A 25,322-nucleotide genomic window follows, 5' to 3' on the forward strand; every position below is an offset into this window, starting at 1 on the left:
TGAACTCAGGTACTCCTGACTCCAGGGCCGGTGCTCTACCCACTGCGCCACCTAGCTGCCCCTGGACCCTATTTCTCTTGAATCTGCAACCACAGGTCACACCTGTGAGATCTTTGCCGACATTTTGGCTTTGAGAACATCTGGAAATTGCTTCCCTTTGAATTTGAGCCAAAAGCCCTAACCTCTCAGTTCCTTTTCTAACAAACCCACCACATGGCCCTGAGTCAGGAGGGACACGGGCTTAAGTCAAGGTCCTGACAACAGCCCTCTCACCTCTCCTGTGACACTGGCGTGCTTGTCTCCAGAGCTCCAAGCCTGGTAGACACAATCATGATGCCAACCGAAGGGTAATGGACACGTTGACGCCCCAGATTCCACCTCTTCCTGTCACAGACAAGGTAACCGAGGCCCAGAGAGCCCAACGTGACTCAGCTGCTCCCAGATGACCCAGTTGGCATCCGAGCTCAGGAGAGCTATAGCGTAACAATCCCATCCTCATCTGGATTACGGCCTCCTTCCTAGAAACCCAAACCCCGTCACCTGCCTCCTCCTACTCCACATAACATCCCTATGAAAGAGGAAGAGAGGGCTAAGCCCATTCTGTGAGTGCGCAGGAAGAAGTCAGACACTCAACTGGCATTTATTAAGCACCTACTATATGCCAGGCACTGTGCTAAGTAAGCAATGGGCATACAAAGGAGATCAAAAGACAGTCCCAGGGCAGCTAGGTGGCGCAGTGGATAAAACACTGGCCCTGGATTCAGGAGTACCTGAATTCAAATCCAGCCTCAGACACTTAACACTTACTAGCTGTGTGACCCTGGGCAAGTCACTTAACCCTCATTGCCCTTAAAAAAAAAAAAAAAGGGACAGTCCCTGCTTTCAAGGAGTTTGCAGTCTAATGGGGCAGATAACATGCAAACAGTTATGTACTAACAAGAGATGACCAGGATCAATTGGAAGTAGTCTGAGAGGGAAGGCACTAATGTTCAGGGAACTTGAGAAAGGCTTCCTGCAGAAGGGGAGCCTTTGGCTGAGACTTAAAGGAAGGCAGGGAAAGCCAAGAGGAGAAGAAACAAAGGGGAGGAAAAAGAGGAGGAAGATGAAGAAGAGGAGGAGGAAGAGGGGGAAAAGGAAGAAGAGAAGGATGAGGAAGAGGAGGAGGAAGAGGAAGAAGAGGAAGAGAGAGAGAATTCCAGAAGCAGGGGGTGAAACAACTTTCTTGAAGCATGAAACAAACTTGTGAGCCCTAGAGGTGGGAGCTGAGATTCCAGACCTCATATTGATCAGAATCTGCTGGAGGGAACTTCACCATGGCTTCTTTGATGCCTCTGGACAGATGACCTTTTTTCTTTTTTTTTTTAGGGAGGCAATTGGGGTTAAGTGACTTGCCCAGGGTCACACAGCTAGTAAGTGTTAAGTGTCTGAGGCTGGATTTGAACTCAGGTCCTCCTGAATCCAGGGCCAGTGCTCTATCCACTGTGCCACCTAGCTGCCCCCAGATGACCTTTTTTCAATGCCACAAGCATGTATTGTATGGTCCGGCAGGCCATACAAAATGTAGATAAGATGGGGGGCCCTGTCCTCACAGAGCCCACAGTGTAGTCTGGGGCATCATCAGATTTTTTATTTTATTTTATTTTATTGGTAGGACAATGAGGGTTAAGTGACTTGCCCAGAGTCACACAGCTAGTAAGTGTCAAGTGTCTGAGGCTGGATTTGAACTCAGGTCCTCCTGAATCCGGGGCTGGTGCTTTATCCACTGTGCCACCTGGCTGCCCCGCACCATCAGATTATAGCAAAGAAGACATTGAGTCCAAGCCCTCTTGTTTTACACTCAAAAAAATCAAAGCTCAAAGAATAAAATCAATGTACATATATAACCTATATTGGATTCCTTGCTGTCTTGGGGAGGGGAAAGGAAGGGGAGGGAGAAAAAATTGAAACTAGAAATCTTATAAAAACAAATGTTGCAAACTATCTCTACATGTAACTGGAAAATAATAAAATACTTTTACGGAAAAAAAAAAGAATAAAATCAAGCCGGGTAGGGTGTGACAGAGGCAGAGTATGAGTCGGAAACCTTTCAGGCACCAGTGTGGTATAGGGGAAACAAGCGGTGACTTTGGAATCCTGGGTTCAAATTCTACCTCTTACATTTACTACTCTTTATTCACTTCCCTGGGTCGAAATCCTGTGTCTGCCATTTAATAGAGTTAATTATAATCATAATAACTAATATTTATATGGTACCTACTATGTGCCAGGCATTGCACTAGGCACTTTACAAATATTCTCACAACAACCCTGGGAGTTACGGATTATTGTTACCCTCATTTTGCAGTTGAGGAAAATGAGACAAACAGAGTGACTTGTCCAAGGTCACACAGCTAATAAGTATCTAAAGCTGGATTTGAGCTCAGGTCTTCGTGACCCAAGCCAGGTGCTCTATCCAGCTTTGCTACCTAGCCACAGTGACGTATGTGATATTATTTTTATATATATATATATGTATATTTACATACACACACACACATAAAAACATACATACATTTATAATGGTGACTGCTATTATTATTCTTTTTGTTTGTTTGTTTGTTTTGTGAGGCAATGAGGGTTAAGTGACTTGCCCAGGGTCACACAGCTAGTAAGTGTCAAGTGTCTGAATCTGGATTTGAACTCAGGTCCTCCTGAATCCAAGGCCAGTGCTTTATCCACTGTACCACCTAGCTGCTCCCAACTGCTATTATTATTAATATCCACCTGACCAGATGGTCAAGACAGTTGCTGGGGGAAACTTTTTTTGGGGGGGGGGCAGGGCAATGGGGGTTAAGTGACTTGCCCAAGGTCACACAGCTAGTAAGTGTCAAGTGTCTGAGGTCGAATTTGAACTCAGGTCCTCTTGAATCCAGGGCCGGTGCTTTATCCACTATGCCACCTAGCTGCCCTTGGGGGAAACTTTTTTATAGGCTCCCAGCTGGAAGGAACCTCAGAAGGTCACCTGGTCCAACCCATTCTTTTTTTCAGACAAGGAAGCTGGGGGACTCAGCTAAAGTCAGGACCAGGAGCGGCAGCTCCAAAGTCCCCATCCCACACCATCTCCCTTAGCATCCAGGCCATCTCTTCTTTCCCTCCTGCAGACCCTCCAGAGTCCAAATACTTTTTAGAAATAAACGACAGGGGGCAGCTAGGTGGCGAAGTGGATAGAGCACCGGCCCTGAAGTCAGGAGTACTTGAGTTCAAATCCGACTTCAGGACACTTGACACTTGCTAGCTGTGTGACCCTGGGCAAGTCACTTAACCCTCATTGCCCCACAAAAAAACCCCCAAAGCACAACAAAACCAAACCAAATGACAAACTTCCTGACCTCCTGCAATGATACCATTCCGGGCACAGATAAGATCAGAAGAGTCAGCAGTCCATCCTTCTCTTCCATTCAAAAGATTCGTTGCTTTTTAACAGGGCTTTGTTCCTTCAGCCTTTCCTGGGTAAGCAAAAGTCATGTTGTTGGGGTATAAAAACCAGCCACCATATTTAGTCTTGCTCAGGGGTAAAATAAAAGCAAAAACTCAACAGAAACAAGTCGTGAAGCATCATCCAGGTTGGAAAGGAGCCCGGGGCTCCCTTGTCCAAGCTGGACCTCCCTGAGAGTAACAGAAAACAATCATCAGAGGAACCCTCAAATGGGTGGGTCATCTCAGCGAAACTGGGCCCCTCCATCCAACGGTGCAGATCCCAACCCCTCCAGAGGGGCTCATCCTGAGTGGACACTTGCTCACTTTCCCTCTAAGCTCTCCAGGAGGGGCCTCAGTCAGTAGTAGATGCCCATGCTCCCTACTTTTCGGATAAAAAAAACTGAGTCTCAGAGAGGTGAAATGTTTTGCCACCTGGGTCATAGGGTCAGCAAAAGTCCTGAGGGCAGAATCTTCCTGACTGGAGGCCCAGTACTTTCTGTTACAACAGGCTGCCTCAATCAGACAACGGGACATCCAATCTCTTCCAGAAGACCACCAAAGAGGGGTCCCCTCGACTCCTGAGGCAGCCCACCACTTCTGGCTCTGTCCTCCGGAGTTAAAGCAAAAAACGAGGCTAATCTAGCTAGTGAGATAAGAACAACTATGGTCACAATAATAGCAACAAGGATGATTATGGTCACCATCATTATCATCAAGGAAATAAGAACGAAAATAGCACCTACTAAATACCAGGCACAATATTAATAATGATAATAGAAGGGAAGGGAATAAGCATTTTTATATAGCACCTACTATGTGCCGGGCATAATACTAATAATAATAGAGGGTGGGGCAGCTAGGTGGCGCAGTGGATAGAGCACCTGCCCTGGAGTCAGGAGGACCTGAGTTCAAATCCGGCTTCAGACACTTAACACTTACTAGCTGTGTGACCCTGGGCAAGTCACTTAACCCCAGTTGCCTAAAAAAAATAATAATAATAATAATAGAAGGAAAGGGAATAAGCACTTATATAGCACCTACTAAGTACCAGGTACAATTATTAATAATGAAAATAGAAGGGAAAGGAATAAGCATTCATATAGCACCTACTATGCCCCAGGCATAATACTAATAATAATAAAATAGAAGAGAAGAAGATAAGCATTTATATAGTGCTTACTATATGCCAAGCATTGTCATCATGGAAGGGAAAAGAATAAGCATTTACAGATGTGCCAGACCCTGTGCAAAATGATTTTACAAATAACATCTGATTTGATCTTCACAATAACCCTATGTGGGAGATGATACTATCATCCCCATTTCACAGTTGAAGAAACTGAGGCAGACAGAAATTAAGTAACTTGTCCAGAGTCATGCAGCTGGTAAATGTCTTAGGCAGCATTTAAACCCAGATCTTCCTGACTCCAGACCCCGTGCTCTACCCCACTGTGTCATCTTCCTGCCTCAGTAATAATCAATAGTATTATTTCTAATAATAAATAATATAATTATGAGTTTCCAAAACACTTTCCATAGGTTATCTCAGTGGATAACCTCACAACTGGTAACCCATTTCACAAATGAAGAAAATGAGCTTATACTTTTAAAGGTGAAACTTGACAAGACCATCAGTTGGTATTGATGGTTCCTTCTGAAATCAACATTTTTAGAAAAGCAATCCCAATTTTCTCTGAAGGTTATTTTCAAGTGATTTAAATTAGGGCTAGAGTGGAAAGGAAGACCATACCCTTTCTAAAGGAAGCAGGAGCTGTTCAGTCCTCCTTCCCATACTCAGATTTAAACCTAGCAGGGGCCATGTGGTCTAACCAACCTCATTTTATAAATGAGGAAACAGAGGCAACAGGGGCGACAGAGGGCCCCGGGTCATTCAGTGGCAGAATCGAGGCCCAAGGTCTGGCCACTCTAAATCCAGGGCATTTCCCTGGGCACCAAGATGCTGGGTGTTTCTGCACTCATCACTTGGGGCTGTGAAAATGTGGGTCAGTCGGCTCTCTCCCTTCTCCACCAGCCCCTCCCTCAGTTTTATTTCCTTAATTACTGGGGCTGTCACCCAATCTGGAGAGGGTCGATGTAGACCCTTGGAAGAAGTCGGCCCTCTGCCAACCTAAAGCCAGCTGCCCTCTGGGACCCTTTTTGGCTTAACCTACTCCATCCCTCAACCAGCCAAGATCATAAATGTTCTACCTGGAAATAGGGGGGTGGGGGGTGGAGAAAGAAAAGGGTGGCTATTAATGAATCAAAACTGCTTTCCCAAGAAGGGCTCAGGCGATTGGTCACTCAAAGAATATGCCCACGGGAGGCAAACATCCCTGAGCCGATTCAGCTAGGTGAATTTAGGGAAGTCCCATCAAAGCTGAGCAGCAAGGGGATGAAAAGTGGTGGGGAAGTCTGGCTTGTCACGGGAGCCAAGAATCCTGCCAGACTCCGCCACCCGAGAAGGGCACGCACCGTGGATGAGGTCCCGGGCTTGGGAAGGGCTCGACAGAGGGCAGAGGCGGGTCTTGTCAGTCACCCCCATTAAGCCAAGGTAAGCAGGTGAGGGGTGTCCCTGGCTGCCAGGGACCCGGAGACCAGGCGGGGGATGGAGGTGACCTGTCTGTCCCCCGGGGCTGTCATTTCAACATCACCAAGAAGCTCATCTCAACTCTGCTTTTTCCAAAGAGCTCAGGCGAGTCGGCTCCCCTCCAGCCCCCTGCCGGGGTGGGGGTGGGGGGCTGGGAAGGAGGGACGGAGGTGGAGCCAGCCCCTCCCGCCCCCCGCCCCAGCTGGCTGAAGGGGACAGGGTGATGTCATTGGGCAGGAGAAGCGTTCGGGGCTGGAGGTGGGGCGAGGCGCCCCCAGGAACTTCTTGGCGGGGGCAGAATTGGGATGGAGGGGGCCCCCCAAGGCCGGAGGCAGAGGGGAGCGGGTTGGGGGTTCACACTTTGGTTTTAGAGGGGTCGGCCCGCGGGGGCCCCGAAGGCAGGGTGAGGGGCGTCCTTACCTTCTTCACGGAGAGAGAGATGTTCTCTAGGATGCGGTCCTTCACCTCGCCGGGCTCCATGGTGCCGGAGGCGCTGCCCGTGCCCGGGCCGGGGCCGCCGCCGCCGCGCCGTCTCCTCCCGCGCCGGGCCGCCCCCGCCGCCGCCGCCAACCGCTCCGGGGGCTGCTCCGGCTCCGGCTCCGGCTCCGGCTCCCGCTGCCTCCAGCCGCCGCCCGGGGGCTCCGTGGTGGCGGCTCCGCGCGGCCGCCTCGCGCCGCCCTGCGCTGCTGCGTGCGCCGCCCGCGCCCCGGGCCCGGGGCTCCGCGCAGGCGGCTCGTGGGGCCGGGCCGGGCCGGGAGAGAGGGCAGGCGCGGCGGCCGCGGCGGCGGCGGGGGAGGAGCCGCTCCGGGCCGCAGGAACTGATGTCAGGAGGGGGGCGGCCTGGCTCCGCCCCGCCTGCCCGGGACTGGGACCGGGACCCGAGCCGAGGCTCCGGCTCCCCGAGCCTGTCCGGGACCCGGGACCCGGAACCCGGGAACCCTCCGGGGATGCTGGGACCCTCCTGACACTCGGGTCCCTTGGACCTGAGCCCGGGACCCGGGGACTCGCTCCCCTAGTGTGTCCGGGACCCCCAGCTCCCTTCCTAGGACCGCGGGACCCTCCTGACACTTGGGTCCCCTTGCTCCTCTCCTGGGATCCTCCTGGCCCTCAATGCCGGACACTCAGACCCCTTGGACCTGCGCCCGGGATTCTGGGGCTCCCACTCCCCCAGGCTGCCTAAGGACCTCCAGCTATGCTCCCGGGACCCCCTCGAGCTCGTGATCCCCAGCGGCTCCCTACTCCCGGGACATTGTGACCTTCCTGGGCCTCTTAGCACCCGCCCCCTCAGCCTCCTCCTCCCCGGTCCCAGAACTCCATGTCCCCAGCTGCCCCCTCGGGGCTGCTCCCGGACACTCTGGCCTTCCAGGTCCCCCGGGAAACCTTGGCCTTCCTGCTCCTCAACGCAAATCCTGAGACCCTCCAGCTGACACTCTCCCCCTCGTCCCTCGAACCTCTCCCCTGGCTTCTGCTGGCCACTTAACCCTGCTCCAAGCCACACCTCCACCCCACCCCGGCTGTTTTCTCTCAGGACACTCTGACCTCCCAGTCTCCACGGACCCGCTCCCTCCTCCCAGGGGCACTTAGCACCTACCCCAGGATCCTCTGACCCCTCAGCTCCTCTCCCAGGACACCTGCTCTTCCCCTCCATTGGGTCTCCTCCCCCTCTGAAGACTGAAGCCCCCTCTCTCACACCCTCTCTCCAGGTTAGGCAGTCCCCTAAGCTCCCTTCCTGGGTCCCCTCCTCAGTCTCGTTCCTGAGATCCTTACACAGACCCTCCTCAGCCCCTTTAGACTCCAACCCAAGGGCCCCCTCGCTGCTTTAATTTGTGTTCCTCTAATTAGTGATTTATAGCATTTTTTCATATACTTGTCCATAACTTGGATCTCTCCTTTGAAAATTTCCTTTGACCATTTATCGATATTGAGGAATGGGATGCCTAATACTCTTTCAAGGGACTCCCAGCTGACCTAAACCCCTACTCTATGACATCTTGATCTCCCCCCACCAATACTTCTTCACCTCTCTCTAGTAGCAAGACCGTTTCTATCTAACACTAGCCTTTGCTAACAACCACTCACCAAGGATGAAACTATAGTTATTTAGTGCCTTTCTCATAACAATGCTTGTAGGTAAGTAGGTAGTCCAACTATCATTATACCCATTTTTTTTTTAGTGAGGCAATTGGGGTTAAGTGACTTGCCCAGGGTCACACAGCTAGTAAGTGTTAAGTGTCTGAGGTCGGATTTGAACTCGGGTCCTCCTGACTCCAGGGCCGGTGCCCAGGGTGAATCTGTCAGTATATGTCAGGTGATATTGTTGTTGCTGTTGAGTCATTTTTCAGTTGTGTACAATTCTTCATAACCCCATGTGGGGGTTTCTTGGCACAGATACTGGAATGGTTTTCCATTTCCTTCTCTAGTTAATTTTACAGATAAGAAACTGAGGCAAACAGGATTAAATGACTTGCCCAGGTCCACACAGCTATTGTGAGGTCATATTTGAACTCAGGTCTTCCTGACTCCAGATCCAGTGCTCTAACCACTAGCTGCCCCATCAGGGGCAATACTTGAACTGAGGTCTTCTTAAATCCAAGGCTGGCTTTCTAATCCATTATACATTGCCTTTCAAATCACAAAACACATGCACACACAACCCAGATATCTAAAGGGGCCCTGACATCCAAGTCTAGTTAAAGAGATTGGCCAACAACCTTAGCCCATCCAGTGACTGATCCTCCCCTCTCATTCCACCCAAGGCTACAGTGGTGACTACAGGCTTAAACATGTCCTAAGCCTTGATTCAGAGGAACATCTATTCTTCTCAAAGGTAAAGAGGGATTTGTGAGGATAGACAAGTTACACAGGCTCAGGAGGCACAGTCTCCTCTGTGATCATACCAGAGAACAATACCCAAGCCTCCATGAGCATCAGGCTGGTTTGGACTGAGTGGCTGTGACTATACATCCATTACCACAAAAGAAATGCTGATCTAAATAATTGGAAAGATATCAATTGCTCATGGATAGGCAGAGCTAATATAGTAAAAATGACAATACTGCCTAAATTAATTTACTTATTCAGTGCCATACCAATCAGACTACCTAAAAATTATTTTATAGAGCTAGAAAGAATAATAACAAAATTCATCTGGAAAAACAAAAAATCAAGAATATCCAGGGAAATAATGAAAAAAAATTCACAGGAAGGTGGGTTAGCGGTACCAAACCTGGAGCTCTACTATAAAGCAGCAGTCATCAAAACTATCTGGTACTGGCTAAAAAATAGAGTGGTAGATCAATGGAATAGGCTAGGCTCAGGAAATGCAGTAGTAAATGACACTAGTAATGTAGTGTTTGATAAACCCAAAGACTCCAGCTTCTGGGATAGGAACTCAGTATTTGACAAAAACTGCTGGGAAAACTGGAAGATAGTATGGCAGAAATTAGGCATAGACCAACATCTTACACCTTATACTAAAATAAGGTCAAAATGGATACACGATTTAGACATAAGAGGTGATACCATACGTAAATTAGGAGAGAAAGGAATAGTCTACCTATCAGATCTTTGGAAAGGAAAACAGTTTATGACCAAACAAGAGATAGAGTATATTATAAAATGCAAAATGGATGATTTTGATTACGTTAAATTAAAAAATTTTTGTACAAACAGAAGCAATGCATTCAAAATTAGAAGGGAGGCAGAAAGCTGGGAAACAATTTTTGTGGCCAGTACTTCTGATAAAGGCCTCATTTCTAAAATACATAGGGAACTAAATCAAATTTATAAGAATCCAAGTCATTCCCCAATTGAGAAATGGTCAAAGGATATGAACAGGCAGTTTTCTGATGAAGAAACCGAAGTTATCTATTCCCATATGAAAAAATGCTCTAAATCTCTAATGATTAGAGAGATGCAAATTAAAACAACTCTGAGGTACCACCTGACACCTATCAGATTGGCTAAAATGACAAAAAAGGAAAATAATAAATGTTGGAGAAGCTGTGGGAAAATTGGAACACTAATCCATTGTTGGGTGGAGCTGTGAACTGATCCAACCATTCTGGAGAGCAATTTGGAATTATGCCCAAAGGGCGATAAAGCTGTGCATACCCTTTGACCCAGCAATACCACTTTTGGGTCTTTTTCCCAAAGAGATCATGGAAGGGGGAAAGGGACCCACATGTACAAAAATATTTATAGCTGCTCTTTACGTGGTGGCAAAGAATTGTAAGTTGAGGGGGTGCCCATCAATTGGGGAATGGCTGGACAAGTTGTGGTATATGAATACAATGGAATACTATTGTGCTATAAGAAACGATGAGCAGGAGGAGTTCAGAGAAACCTGGAGGGTCTTGTGTGGGCTGATGATGAGTGAGATGAGCAGAACTAGAAGAACATTGTACACAGTAACATCAACATTGAGTGTTGATCTACTGTGATGGACTATATTCTTCTCACCAATGCAATGGCACAGAAGAGTTCCAGGGAACTCATGATGGAAGAGGATCTCCAAATCCAGGAAAAAAAAAAAAAAAGAACTGTGGAGTATAGATGCTAAATGAACCATACTATTTCTTTTGTTTTTGATGCTGTTGTTTTTTTTTCTATTTTGAGGTTTTCCATCATTGCTCTGATTTTTTTCTCTTATAACATGACTAATGCAGAAATAGGATTGTTATTATGTGTATGTATATATATATAACCTATATAAGACTACCTGCTGTCTAGGGGAGGGGGGAGGGAGAAAAATCTGAAATTGTAAAGCTTGTATAAACAAAGGTTGAGAACTATCTTTACATGTAACAAAAAAAAAATAAAATACTTTATTAATTAAAAAAAAAAAGAAATGCTGAATAGGAAGAACTTAGAGATACCTGGAAAGTCTTATATGAACTGATGCAAAGTGAAATAAGTAGATCCACTATGACTTCAACCACAGAAAGGATAACAACTTAACTCAATGTTATATAAATATGATGACCAAGCTTCTCTGAAAAAGAAAAAGTTACTGAATTTTGCAGAAATATGAAGAAAAGGTGTGTACCCAACGTTCCTCCTTCCCTTACTCCTTTGCAGAGGTGTATCCAGGTATGGAATATTGCATATAAATGTCAGATTTTTTTCAATTAGTTGATTGGCTCTGTTAATTTTTTTTTCTCTTCTGTTTAAAAAAAAAAATCCATGCTAGGAGGGATGACCCTATGGGAGCAGGACTTATAAGAAAATCTAGGTGCTGCATAAACAAGAGCTATCAATAAAATCTTTAAAAAGAAAAGGTGAACGTGATTAATGTGGAAATGTGTTTAACATTATTATACTGTACCTAAAACAGGTTGTTTGCTGTCTTGGGGAGGGGAGAGAGGGAAGGAGAAAAATTTGGAACTCAAAATCTTACAAAAATTAATGTTGGAAACTATCTATCTTTACATGTAATTAGGAAAAAAGAAAATAGAATACTATTTTTAAAAAGAAAAGGTGAGGGGCAGCTAGGTGGCGCAGTGGATAGAGCACCAACCCTGGATTCAGGAGTACCTGAGTTCAAATCCGGCCTCAGACACTTAACACTTACTAGCTGTGTGACCCTGGGCAAGTCATTTAACCTCAATTGCCTCACCAAAAAAAAAAAAAAAACCCAAAAAAGAAAAGGTGAGAAAACATGCCTTTCCCCCCTTCTTGGCAAAAGTGGGGGGCTATGGATGTATATTGTATATAGCATCAAACTTGGTTGAAAGATTGGCTAGTTTTGCTGAAATAATTTTGTTGTTCTCACATCTTCTGTTACAAGGAATGGCTCTCTGGATGTGATGGGGAATTATTGGGAAATGTATTATAAAAACAAAACATCAAAAACATTTGAGTTCTCCTTAAAAATTGGGGAGAGGGGGATCGATGTTATCACAGAGCACAAGATGATATTGAGCACAGACTGTCGGGAAATCCTAATATTAGAAGCAGTTGGAAATGGGACACAGAAAGCTATTCCTTTTGGCATGGGTTTGTTGTTCTTCAAATCACGTGAAGTGGGCGTGGGGGCAGGCACAGAGGGCATGGGACTATGAGTCAAGAGGCTCCATGAATCAGAATTCCTTAAGCGCCTCACGCTTAGACAAACCATAGCCTCCGATTCCAGGGAGGGTGAGAGTTCTTTTTCATTATTTGATTGGGAAAATCTTCTTAAATTAAAACAAGGAAAATACTAGTGCGGTAATGCCTTATTCAGAAGGGAAAGGTGAGACCAAACAGCAAAAATGAGGGCCCCACGCACTAGCTGCTTTTCTTTCCCTAGAAGTTGCATAAATGAGGGAGGCCAATAGAATAGACCTATTTGTGTGTGTTCGTGTGGGTGTATATGCATGTGTATGAGAGAAAGACCGACAGAGACAGAGAGAGACAGACAGAGAGAGACACACAGAGGAAGAGACTGTGCATGTAGATGGAGGCAGAGGGGAAGAATTGCCCAGCATTGTAATTCAACTAAAAAAAAAAAGGGAAGATGATCTGAAAGTTGATGAGGTTTTCTGATTTCAAACTCAAGACCAAAAAACGTTTGTGGTATTTGCAGAATGGGTAAATATTTCCTCTGCAGTGGCTTGAACTCAAAAGTTTACTTTTCCATCCAGAGACAGCAAAGGGAAGAGACTTCGCCAGTGGCCAAAAGGATATTAACCAGGTTCTCACAGCTGTTCCAGAATGTGGGAGTGATGGTGATGACTATGACAAAAATAATGAGCATAATAACAATGATAATAATCATGACCATAATTTTTTTTTTTTAGTGAGGCAATTGGGGTCAAGTGACTTGCCTAAGGTCACACAGCTAGTAAGTGTTAAGTGTCTGAGGCCGGATCTGAACTCAGGTCCTCCTGACTCCAGGGCCGGTGCTCTATCCACTGCGCCACCTAGCCGCCCCGATCATGACCATAATTGCTGAGGCAGCTGGTGGCTCCGTGGATAAGAGCGCTCAGCCAGGAGTCAAGGAAGACTTAAGTTCAGATCTGACCCCAGTCACTTTCTAGCTGCGTGACCCTGGGCAAGTCATTTCATCCTGTTTGCCCGAGTTTCCTCATCTGTCAAATGAGCTGGAGAAGGAAATGGCAAAGCACTCCAGCATTTTGCTGAAAAAAAACCCTGTGGACAATATGGACCATAGGGTCACAAAGAGTGGGACACGACTGAACAACAAATTTGAATCTCACAACCCTGGGAAGTATTACAGATCTGATCCCAACTTTATAGATGAGAAAATGGAGGCGCAGGGACATTAATCAAGAAACAAGTATTTATTCATCCTCTACAACATAGTACATACTATGCTGGGCCCAGGAGATGCTCCCCCCAACCCCCAACCAAATTCCTGTTTTCAAGGAGTTTACATTTAGGGGTGGGAAAGGACAACATGTGCACATATAGATAAAGACAAAATTTAAACAAATAAATAAACAGTAATTTTTGAGCCAAGGGTGGGGAAGGGGTATATGCAAGATAAGGCCTAATGTAGGACAAGGATTTTGCATGAGTCTGGAAGGCTGGGATCCTTTTTCTTTTTTTTCTTGAAAATTTTTATTTTCAGTTCTAAATCTTCCCCTCTCCCTCCATCCCTCCCCCACACACTGAGAAGGAAGAAATACAATGCCTATTCTACATATGAAATCATGCAAACCATTTCCACATTAGTCATGTGGTGGTGGTGGGGGGGAAGCAAGAAAGATAAAGGAAGTGAAAGAACTCTGCTTCAATCTGCGCTCAGAGTTCATCAGTTCTCTCTCTCTGGAGGGGAGAGCATTTTTTTTTCCATCACAGGTCCTTTAGAATTGTCTTGAATCATTGTATAGATCAAAATTGGCTAAGTCATTCACAGTTAATCATCGTTATAATACAACAGTTACTGTGTACACTGTTCTCCTGGTTCTGATCATTTCACTTTGCATCAGTTCATGTAAGTCTTTCCAGGTTTTTATGAGAGTATCCTGCTCATCATTTCTTTTTTTTTCCTTAATAGTCTTTCTTTCTTTCTTTCTTTTTTGCAGGGCAATAAAGGATAAGCGACTTGACCAAGGTCACACAGCTAGTAAGTGTCAAGTGTCTAAGTCCGGATTTGAACTCATGTCCTCCTGAATCCAGGGCCAGTGCTTTATCCACTGCACCATCTAGCTGCCCCCCAAATAGTATTTTTGTCCTGGTTAGATGTAAGGATAGTTTTCAACATTTGTTTTTTATTGGATTGCTCATCATTTCTTATAGCACAAAAGCATTCCATCACAATGATATACCACAACTTGTTCAGGCATTCCCTAATTGATGGGAATCCCCTCAATTTCCAATTCTTTACCACCACAAAAAGAGCTTCTATAAATATCTTTGTACAAATAGGTCCTTTTTCTTTTTTCTTTTCTCTTTGCCATAAAGACCTAGTAGAGCTACTGCTGGGTCAAAGGGTATGCACAGATTTAAAACCTTTTGAACATAGTTCCAAATTGCTCCCCAGAATGATTGGATCAGTTTACAACTCCACCAACAGTGCATTAGTTTCCCAGTTTTTCCCCATCCTCTCCAACATTTATCATTTTCCTTTTCTGTCATATTAGGCAATCTGATAGGTGTGAGGTGGTACATCAGAAATGTTTGAATTTGCACTTCTATAATCAATAGTGATTGAGATAATTTTTCATGTGACTATAGATAGCCTTGATTTCTTTGTCTGAAAACCACCTGTTCTTATCCTTTGACCAGTTACCAATTGGGGAATGACTTGTATTCTTATAAATTTGACTCAGTTCTCTCTCTATATGAGAAATTAGGCCTTTATCAGAGACACTTCCTGTAAAAAATTTCCTTCAGCTTTCTGCTTTCCTTCTAATCTTGGTTGCATTGGTTTTGTTTGTGCAAACCCTTTTTAGTTTAATATAATCAAAACAATCCATTTTTTTTTAATTTTTTTTTTTTTTAGTGAGGCAATTGGGGTTAAGTGACTTGCCCAGGGTCACACAGCTAGTAAGTGTTAAGTGTCTGAGGCCGGATTTGAACTCAGGTATTCCTGACTCCAGGGCCGGTGCTCTATCCACTGCGCCACCTAGCTGCCCCCCAAAACAATCCATTTTATATCCTATAATGCTATCTCTTGTTTTGTCCTAAATTCTTCCCTTCTTCATAGATCTAACAGGTACATTATTCCTTGTTCTCCATATTTCTTTTCTTTTGAGGCAATTGGGGTTAAGTGACTTGCCCAGAGTCACACAGCTAGTAAATATCTGAGGCCAGATTTGAACTCAGGTACTCCCGATTCCAGGGTCAGTGTTCTATCCACTGTGCCACCTAGCTGCCCCTCCATATTTCTTTTTTCCCCCCATATTTCTTTATGGTATTACCCTTTATGTCTAAATTATGTACCCATTTTGACCTTATCTTGGTATATGGTGTAAGATGGAGGTTTATGCCTAGTTTCTGCCAAACTACTTTCTAGTTTTCCCAGCAATTTTTATCAAATAGTGAGTTCTTGTCCCAAAATCTTTGGGTTTGTCAAACATCAGATTACCATGGTCATTTACTCTTGTGTATTGTGTATGTAATCTTTTTCATTGATCCATCACTCTATTTCTCAGCCAGTACCAGATTGTTTTGATGATTACTGCTTTATTATACAGTTTGGGATCTAGTACAGGGGCAGCTAGATGGCGCAGTGGATAGAGAACCGGCCCTGGAGTCAGGAGTACCTGAGTTCAAATCTGGCCTCAGACACTTAACACTTACTAGCTGTGTGACCCTGGGCAAGTCACTTAACCCCAATTGCCTCACCAAAAAAAGAAAAAAAAAAGAGATCTAGTACAGCTAGACCACCTTCCTTCACATCTTCCCCTCCCCCCGCCCTGAATTAATTCCCTTGATATTCTTGACCTCTTATTCTTCCAGATGAATTTTGTTATTATTTTTTTCTGGCTCTATAAAATATTTTTGGTAGTTTGATTAATATCGCACTAAATAAGTAGATTAATTTAGGTAGAATTGTCATTTTTATTATGTTGGCTTGGTTTACCCATGAGCAATTAATATTTTTCCAATTGTTCAGATCTGACTTTACTTCTATGAAAAGTGTTTTGTCATTCTGTTCTTATAGCTCCTATTTTTTGGGGGTAGGTAGACTCCCAAGTATTTTATATTATCTACAGTTATTTTCAGTGTAATTTTTCTATCTCTTTCTGCTGTACTTTTTTCGCAATATATAGAAATGAGGATTTAAAAAAAAATTGCAGGGGAATGAGGGTTAAGTGATTTGCCCAGGGTCACACAGCTAGTATGTGTCAAGTGTCTGAGGCTGGATTTGAACTCAGGTCCTCCTGAATCCAGGGCTGGTGCTTTATCCACTGCACCATCTAACTGCCCCAATGTAGATTATTTATATGGGTTTATTTTATATCTTGCAATTTTACTAAATTTGTGAATTATTTTTTCTTTTTTTTTAACCCTAAAGGTATTTTATTATTTTCCAGTTACATGTAAAGATAGTTTTCAACATTTGTTTTCATAGGATTTTTAGTTCCAAATTTTTCTCCCACCCTCCCTTCCTTCTCCCCTCCCCAAGATGGAAAGCAATCTGATATAGGTTATAAATGTACAATCACATTAAACATATTTCTGCATTAGTCAAATTGTGAAAGAAGAATCAGAACACAAGGGAAAAACCTCAAAAAAGAAAAAAAAACAGCCAGAAAGTAGAAACACTATGGTTCAATCTGCATTCAGAATTTGCAGTTCTTTTTTCTGGATGTGGAGAACATTTTCTATCATGAGTTCTTTGAAGTTGTTTTGGATCATTGCATTGCTGAGAAGAGCCAAGTCTATCACAGTTGATCATCACACAATGTTGCTATTACTGTGTACAATGTTCTCCTGGTTGTGCTCATCTCACTCAGCATCAGTTCATGTAAGTCCTTCCAGGTTTCTCTGAAATCCTCCTGCTCATCGTTTCTTGCAGCATAATACTATTCCATTACATTCTTATAAACTTGTTTAGTCGTTCCCCAATTGATGGGCATTCCCTCAATTTTGTACATGTGGGTCTTTTTCCCTCTTCTATGATGTCTTTGGGATACAGACCTAGTAGTGGTATTACTGGGTCAAAGGGTATGCACAGTCCCATAGAATAGTTCAAAATTGCTCTCCAGAATGCTTAGATCAGTTCACAACACCACCAACAATGCATTAGTGTTCCAATTTTTCCACAGCTTCTCCAACATTAATTATTTTCCTTTTTTGTCATATTAGCCAATCTGATAGGTGTCAGGTGGTACCTCAGAGTTGTTTTAATTTGCATTTCCCTAATCAATAGTGATTTAGAGCATTTTTTCATATGGCAATAGATAGCTTTGATTTCTTCATCTGAAAACTGCCTGTTCATATCCTTTGACCATTTCTCAATTGGAGAATGACTTGCATTCTTATAAATTTGGTGTAGTTCCCTATATATTTTAGAAATGAGGCCTTTATCAGAAATGCTGGCTATAAAAATTGTTTTCCAGCTTTCTTCCTCCCTTCTAATTTTGGCTGCATTGCTTCCGTTTGTACAAAAACATTTTAATTTAATGTAATCAAAACCATCCATTTTGCATTTCATAATATTCTCTATTTCTTGTTTGGACATAAATTGTTTTCCTCTCCATAGATCTGAGAGATAAACTACTAGTATTGATATTACTTCATTATTTTATCATGCCTTTTAGCAAGATGTCATTTCCTTCCTTACCTCTTTTAATTATATCTATTTTTGCTTTTGCTTTGTCTGAGATCAGGATTGCTACCCCTGCTTTTTTGACTTCAGCTGAAGCATAATATATTCTGCTCCAACCTTTTACCTTTACTCTGTGTGTATCTCTCTGCTTCAAATGTGTTTCTCATAAACAACATATTATAGGATTCTGATTTTTAATCCATTCTGCTATTCACTTCTGTTTTATGGGAGAGTTCATCCCATTCACCTAGATTACTGTTTATTTCCCTCCATCCTCTTTTCCCCTTTGTTTGTACTCCCTTTTTTCTTCTTTCACCCTATTCCTCCTCACCAGTGCTTTGGTTCTGACCTCCAAACTACCTCCCTCAATCTGCCTTCCCTTTTATCAGTTACTTTTCCTTTTCTTTCCTCTTTCTTACCCTGCTTCTGCCCTCCCTTCTATCAGTACCACCCTTTTCCCCTTACCCTTTTACTTCCTTAAAGAGTAAGCTAAGTTTCTTTATACAAATGGGTATATATGTTATTCCCTCCCTGAACCAAATCTGATGAGAATAAGGTTGAAACAATGCTCATCCCTCCCTTCTTTCCTTCTATTGTAATAGGTTTTTTGTGCCTCTTCATATGATGTAATTAACCCCATTCCCCTTCCCCCTCCCTCTCCTCCCCCTAGTCTCCTTTTATTCTGCCCAGCCCCCAGTCCCTGTTATAGTCAGATCATTTTGTTCATGTTTAATTCCATTGCTTATATTAGAAATCATGTATTTTGCCTTACTGAACCTGATGTACCCTGGTACCCCCTGCCCCCCTTCTCCCTACATTCCACACCCCAGTCCTTGTTATGGGTTAGTTATGCTCTTGCTGCCAGGCAGGAGAAGGTGTTTCCTGTTAGTACAGATACACCCAGATCTTACCTCTCCTTTTTTGCATTCCTAAGTCCTAAGTCCCCCCCTGGTACCAGCTCCTGGTACCATCACTCCCTTCTTCCCCATTGACCCTCCTTACCCAGGTGGAGTGGTTTGGAGTGGTTTCAGCCCTCCCTTTTCCCCCTTGTTCCTGGAACATGTACCTATACCCTGATCATGAGCTAAACACGCACCCTGGGTGAGACAGGATTGGATGTTAGATTGTGAACTCAACCTGTGCATGAGGGGACCCCCCGCCTCAAAATCTCTATAAAAACCCAAAGCATGAGCACATTACTGCGGACCTCATCTCTGGCATGAGTTTGCCTGTTCTTATGAGAATGCAATAAATCTGTCTCTGCTTGACTTGGTGGTCTCTTCGAGTTTTTGGGTAAACTGAGGCAGTTTGTCCCAAACACCATGGGAAACAGAAAGAGACATGCACAGAAAAGGCCGAATTTGTCCCCAGATTCAACTTATGATGTGTAAACCCCCAAAACACACCTCCACTGAAAAAGGTACTCACCTTGGGGATTGACTTAGGACCCCAGGAACTCCAAATTAGGATAGGCCCTCCCCTGTACCTCCCAAAGGTGGAGATTATTATAATGAGACTGATAATCAATGTATCCATACTATAAATATAATTGTCTTTCCTTTCCTTATTTGAGAGATACCTTTCCACTGTTCTGGTTCTCTCCCTGTGATCACCCACAATATTGCAATAAAATTTGGGAAACTGAGTCACTGAGTCTTGTAATTCTTTTCAGACAACTCACGATCAATTTGACCCTAATTCTATCCCACATCAAGTCCACCTCTCCCTTTCCCCCTCCCTCAGTGCATTCCTCCTACTCCTCAACCCTATTTTAAAGATGTCATCATGGGTTAGCTAGGTGGCACAGTGGACAAAGCGCCAGCCCTGAACCCAGGAGGCCCTGAACCCAAATCCAGCCCCAGACATAAGCCACCCCACCCTGCCTGCCCCACAAAAAGACAAGGATAAACAAAAAATAAATGCCTTACAAATATCATCCCTTCATATTCAGTTCAGACCTATGTCCTCTGTCTAAGTGTATTCCTTTCAGCTACTCTAATACTGAGAAAATTCTTATGAGTTTGAAGTATTATCTTCACATGTAGGAATGTAAACAGTTTAATCTTTTAATATCCCTCATGATTTCTTTTTCCTATTTACCTTTTTATGCTTCTCTAGGGTCTTATATTTTTGAAAGTCAAATTTTCTATTCAGCTCAATTCTTTCAATCTTATTTTATCCTCTGATTCTCCAATATCAGGGCAGTTCTCCTTGATAATTTCCTGGAAATTTATCATGGTTTTCAGGTAGTCCAATAATTCTTAGATTATCTCTCCTGGGTCTATTTTCCAGGTAAGTTGTCTTTCCAATGAGGTATTTCACATTTTCTTCTATTTTTTCAATCTTTTGATTCTGTTTGACAGATTCTTGGTGTCTCATGGAGTCATTAGCTTCCATCTGCCCAATTAAAATTTTTTAAGGTATTATTTTCCTCAGTAAGCTTTTGTACCTCCTTTTCCATTTGGCCAATTTTTTCTCCCATTTGGCCAATTGTATCTTTTAAGGAATTCTTCTTCTTCTTCTTCTTCTTCTTCTTCTTCTTCTTCTTCTTCTTCTTCTTCTTCTCCTCCTCCTCCTCCTCCTCCTCCTCCTCCTCTTCCTTCTCCTTCTTCTTTTTTTGTGGGCAATGAGGGTTAAGTGATTTGCCCAAGTCATACAGCTAGTAAGTGTCAAGAGTCTGAGGCAGAGATTTGAACTCAGGTCCTCCTGAATCCAGGGCCAGTGCTTTAATCATTGTGCCACCTAGCTGCCCCCAGGAATTGTTTTCTTCAGTCAATTTTTGTGCTTCTTTTTTCAGTGTAACTCTCATTTCTTTTTCCATTTTTTCTTCTACCTCTGTCATTTGATTTAATTTTTTAAATTTTAATTTATTTTTTTTTGCAGGGCAATGAGGGTTAAGTGACTTGCCCAGGGTCACACAGCTAGTAAGTGTCAAGTGTCTGAGGCTGGATTTGAACTCAGGTCCTCCTGAATCCAGGACTGGTGCTCTATCCACTGTGCCACCTAGCTGCCCCCTCTCATTTGATTTTTAATTGAGTTCTTCCAAGAAGGCTTTTTGGTCTTGAGACCAGATCATCTTTCCACTTGAGGCTTCACAAACTCATCTGAGTTTGTGTTTTGGTCTTCCCTTTTATCATAGAAGCTGTCAATGGTAAGGGTCCTTTTTTGTTTCTTACTCATTTTGTAGCCTATTTTTAAACTTATAAAGTTGAAGTCTGCTCCTGGGGCACAGGAGTCACTGTTGCAAACTTCTTGTGCTGGGGGATAGGGGCCAGGCCACTGGCTTTCTATTCTGAGGCCTCTGTGGCTTTTTGATTCCTCATTACCCTGGGCTTGCTCCCTGTGTTGGAATGGCTTGGCAAAGTCGCGCCTGTCCTTGGGGTAGTTCTCTAGCTGCCAGTTTGCTCTCTCAGCCAGGGATGGTGGGTCTCACAAATGGCCTGTTATGCCACCAGCCTTCTGAGCCAGGACCAAAGGGCCTCAGCAACTTATTTATGCTGTTTCCAGGAGCCTCCTGCTGACTTAACCATACTCCCTCTACAGTGGGCCACTCTCAGCTGGGCTGAGCTGTGCCGGATGGTCACCCTCCCCTTTTGCCCACGTGAGACAGACCTTTCCTGAAGTCTTCTAAATTATCTAAAGTAAGAAGATTGTGTCTCTCTGTCTTTTTTGTAGGTTCTGTAGTTCCAGAATCTGCTTAGAGGCTTGATTTAATGTTGTTTTTGAGGGAAACTCAGGAGAGCTGAGGCAACTTCCTGGATTCTCTCTGCCATCTTGGCTCCACCTCAGTCAAGAATCTTATTAATTATTTTGAGTAATTTTTCAGTTGATTCTCTAGGATCCTCTAAGTATACAATCATATCATCTGAAGAGTGCTAGTTTTGTTTCCTCATTGTCTATTCTAATTCCCCTAATTTCTTTTTCTTCTCTTATTGCTAGTTAGCATTTTTAGTACAATACTGAATAATAGTGGTGATAGTGGGCATCCTTGCTTCACCTTTGATTTTATTGAGAAGGTTTCTAGCTTATCTCCATTACAGATAATGCTTGCTAATGGTTTTAGATAGGTACTACTTATCATTTTATTTATTTGTTTGTTTATTTGTTTATTTATTTATTTTTGGTTAGGCAATTGGGGTTAAGTGACTTGCCCAGGGTCATACAGCTAGTGTCAAGTGTCTGAGGCCGGATTTGAACTCCGGTCCTTCTGAATCCAGGGCCAGTGCTTTATCCACTGTGCCACCTAGCTGCCCCAATGATAAAGTTCTTAAGAGGTACAAGTATCATTTTTCCATGTAGGATGTAAACAGTTTGAAATCCTTATGATTTCTCTTTCCTATTCAGCATAAAACTTCTCTTGAGTCTTATATTTGAATAGTAAACTTCCCATCAGCTCTGGTCTTTTCATCAGGAATGCTTCAAAGTCCTCTATTTCATTAAATCTCTATCCCCTCCCTTGAAGGATTATACTCAGTTTTGCTGGGTAGGTGATCCTTGATTGTAACCCTAGCTCCTTTGCCCTATGGAATATCATATTTCAAGCTCTCCATTCCTTTAATGAAGGTGCTGCGAAATCTTGTGTTATCCTGACTCCATGATATTTTAATTGTTTCTTTTTGATTGTTTGTAATATTTTCTTCTTGACCTGGGTGCTCTGGAATTTAGTAATAATGTTACTAGATCCACATAGGGATGATAAAATAGAGTCCTACACCCAGAGCCAACAAAGGACCTCCTGTAATTTCCTTCTGACCAATTGTCTAATTTCCTTACCATCGGAGGGCTAAGAGCTCCAGAAGTTGTCACTGCCAGTGGTTCACTACTGGCTGCCAGGTGCAAGGGAGATAATGATCTGCAATGAAGATTTCTAGCCCTGCCTTTTAAAAAAAAAGCTTCAGCTGAAATATAACAGATTCTGCCCCAGACCCTTATTTTAACTCTGTATTCTTTCTGTTTCAAGTGTGCCTCTCATAAACGAGATATTCTTGGATTCTGATTTCTAATCCAGCCTGCACTCCTCTTCTATTTTATGGGTGAGTTCATCCCCTTCAAATTCACAGTTATGATTGCTAACTGCATTTCACTCCATTCTATTCTCTTCTATTTATCTTATCTTATTTTTTAACCTTGTCCCCTCCTCTGTTTTTCTTGGATCACTGCCTCTCTTCAAATACCTTCCCTCACTCTCACTCTTTTTCTTAGCCTCTTCCCCTCCTACTTTCCCTTTTGGGTAAGACAAATTCCTATACCTAACTATATGTGTATCTATAGTCTTCCCTCTTTGAAACAGTTTGGATCAGAATGACCTTCAAGCTTCACCTGCTTCATTCCCCCCATTTCCCCCTCCATTATAAAGATCTTCTTTGTGTGTCTCTTTTATGTGAGATAATTTCCCCTAGCTTTTGCCCTCTGGTTCTAGAATATTGGGTAGCTTTCCTTGATACTTCTTGAAATATGATGCCAAGGCTCTTTTTTTGATCATGGCTCTCAGGTAGAGTCTAGTATTCCTAAATTATCTCTCTTTAATCTATTTTCCAGGTCAGTTGTTTTTCCAATGAGGTATTTCACATTCTCTTTTATGTTATTCATTCTTTTGTTTCTTTTCATTCATTTCTTTGTTTTATTGTTTCTTTTTTTTTTGCGGGACAATGGGGGTTAAGTGACTTGCCCAGGGTCACACAGCTAGTAAGTGTCAAGTGTCTGAGGATGGATTTGAACTCAGGTACTCCTGAATCCAGGACTGGTGCTTTATCCACTGCGCCACCTAGCTGCCCCTGTTTTATTGTTTCTTGATGTCTCATGGAGTCCTTAGCTTCCACTTGCCCAATTCTAATTAAAATTTTTTTTTTATTTAAAAATTTAAAATAATAAACATTTTTATTTAAAGTTTTGGGTTCCAAATTTTACCCCTCCTTCCCTCCCTCCCCCCTCCCTGATGCTGCAAGCAATCAGATATAAGTTATACATGTTCAATTATGTAAAATATTACCATATTATTCATTTTGTATAAGAAAAAAATGAAAGAAAGTTAAAAATCACATGCTTCAGTCTGTGTTCAATCAATATCACTTACCACTTTGGAGGTGGATATTATGCTTTATCATTTGTCCTTTGGGGTTGTCTTGGTATTGCTGAGAATACTTAAGTCATTCAGTTTTTCATCAAATAATATTGCTGTCACTGTGTACAACATTCTCCTGGTTCTGCTCACCTCACTGTACATCAGTTCATACAAGTCTTTCCAGGATTTTCTGAAATCATACTAGTTGTCATTTCTTTTTTTTTCCTTGTCATTTCTTATAGCACAATAATAAGGAATTATTTTCTTCAGTGAGCATTTCTACCTCTTTTTACTACCAAGCTACTAATTCTCTTTGCATATTTTTGTATTACTCTCATTTCTTTCTCCAGTTTTTCTTCTACCACTCTTATTTGATTAAAAAAATATATTCTTTGCCCTTTCTTATGTCTTTCTTTAGTTCTTCTATAATTCTTGTTGAGCTTGTATTCAATCTTTATTTTCCTTTGAGGCTTTGCCTATAGATGTTTTCAAGTCATTGTCTTCCTTTGACTTTGTTTCTTGAACTTCCCTGTCCCCATAGTAACTTTTTAGTTACATTATTTTTAAGTTGTTTGCTAGTTTTTCCAGGCTATTTCTTGACTTTGGACTTTATGTTAGATTGCTGACTTCTAGAGTGGGTGGATGGGAATGACTGTCCTGAGTTTCAGACTTTTATATTCTGCTGTTTTTACAACTGGGTCTGGGGACCTGTAAGTTTTCAGTGCTTCCAAGGTGGTATGATATAGGGAGAGGTGTGGTCACTGCTAGGGCCCATAGTGTCTTGCAACTATAACTCCACCACCCCAAAACTTTGACCAGCATCCAAGTAGGGCCACTGCTCCCTTGTGACCAAAGGCACTCCTCTCCACCTTTGAATTGCAACCTAGAACTGAGTAATGGGCAATGGAGTTGCCAAATGGTACCCAGTCATGTTCCTAGTGCCAGTATATGGGTCTCCTATAATCTCATTTTTTTTGTGTGAGGCAATGAGGGTTAAGTGACTTGCCCAGGGTCACACAGCTAGTAAGTGTCAAGTGTCTGAGGCTGGATTTGAACTCAGGTTCTCCTGAATCCACAGCCAGTGCTCTATTCACTGCACCACTTAGCTGCCCCCTCCTGTTATCTCATTTTGACCAAGCATTCAAGCCCTTACCATCTCTGGGTACCAAGTGTGCTATTACTGCTGCTGTTGCTGCTACTGCTACCACCTTCAAGGCTCATAGCTATGCTACTTTCACTATTCCATGCCAGCCCTGACCCCAGTGTCCACAGACCTCCCTTTCTGTACCTCTGACTTGGATTGGAAAAATAACTCAGTTTGACTTTGTTGTTTATGTTACTTACAATTCAACTTGACACATTTCTTTTTAGTTAATGTTTAGAGGGTAATATTGGGAGAGCTGAGCAAAAATGCTCACTTTTATTGCACTAGCTTGGCTCCACCCCAAAGCTAGAATTCTATGAAGCAGAAGGAAGAAAGGAAAGCATCTCAG

The 25,322-nt window shown here is 43.1% G+C and overlaps 1 protein-coding gene across 3 annotated transcripts in view; it reads right to left on the reverse strand.

Annotated features, from left to right (window-relative positions):
- PLEKHM2 (pleckstrin homology and RUN domain containing M2) overlaps positions 1-6,805 on the reverse strand; it is a 62,416-nt gene extending 55,611 nt beyond the window's left edge. The window contains exon 1 of one of the 3 annotated variants that reach the window (XM_043991882.1): positions 6,464-6,805. In XM_043991882.1, the coding sequence (XP_043847817.1) occupies positions 6,464-6,523 (60 nt within the window). In that variant the 5' untranslated portion in view covers positions 6,524-6,805. The remainder of the gene's footprint in view (positions 1-6,463) is intronic. The other 2 variants (XM_043991883.1, XM_043991884.1) reach the window with 2 other exon arrangements.
- Positions 6,806-25,322: the final 18,517 nt, after the last annotated feature.

This window comes from Dromiciops gliroides, chromosome 3 (assembly GCF_019393635.1).
Source record: "Dromiciops gliroides isolate mDroGli1 chromosome 3, mDroGli1.pri, whole genome shotgun sequence".
NCBI lineage: Eukaryota > Metazoa > Chordata > Mammalia > Microbiotheria > Microbiotheriidae > Dromiciops > Dromiciops gliroides.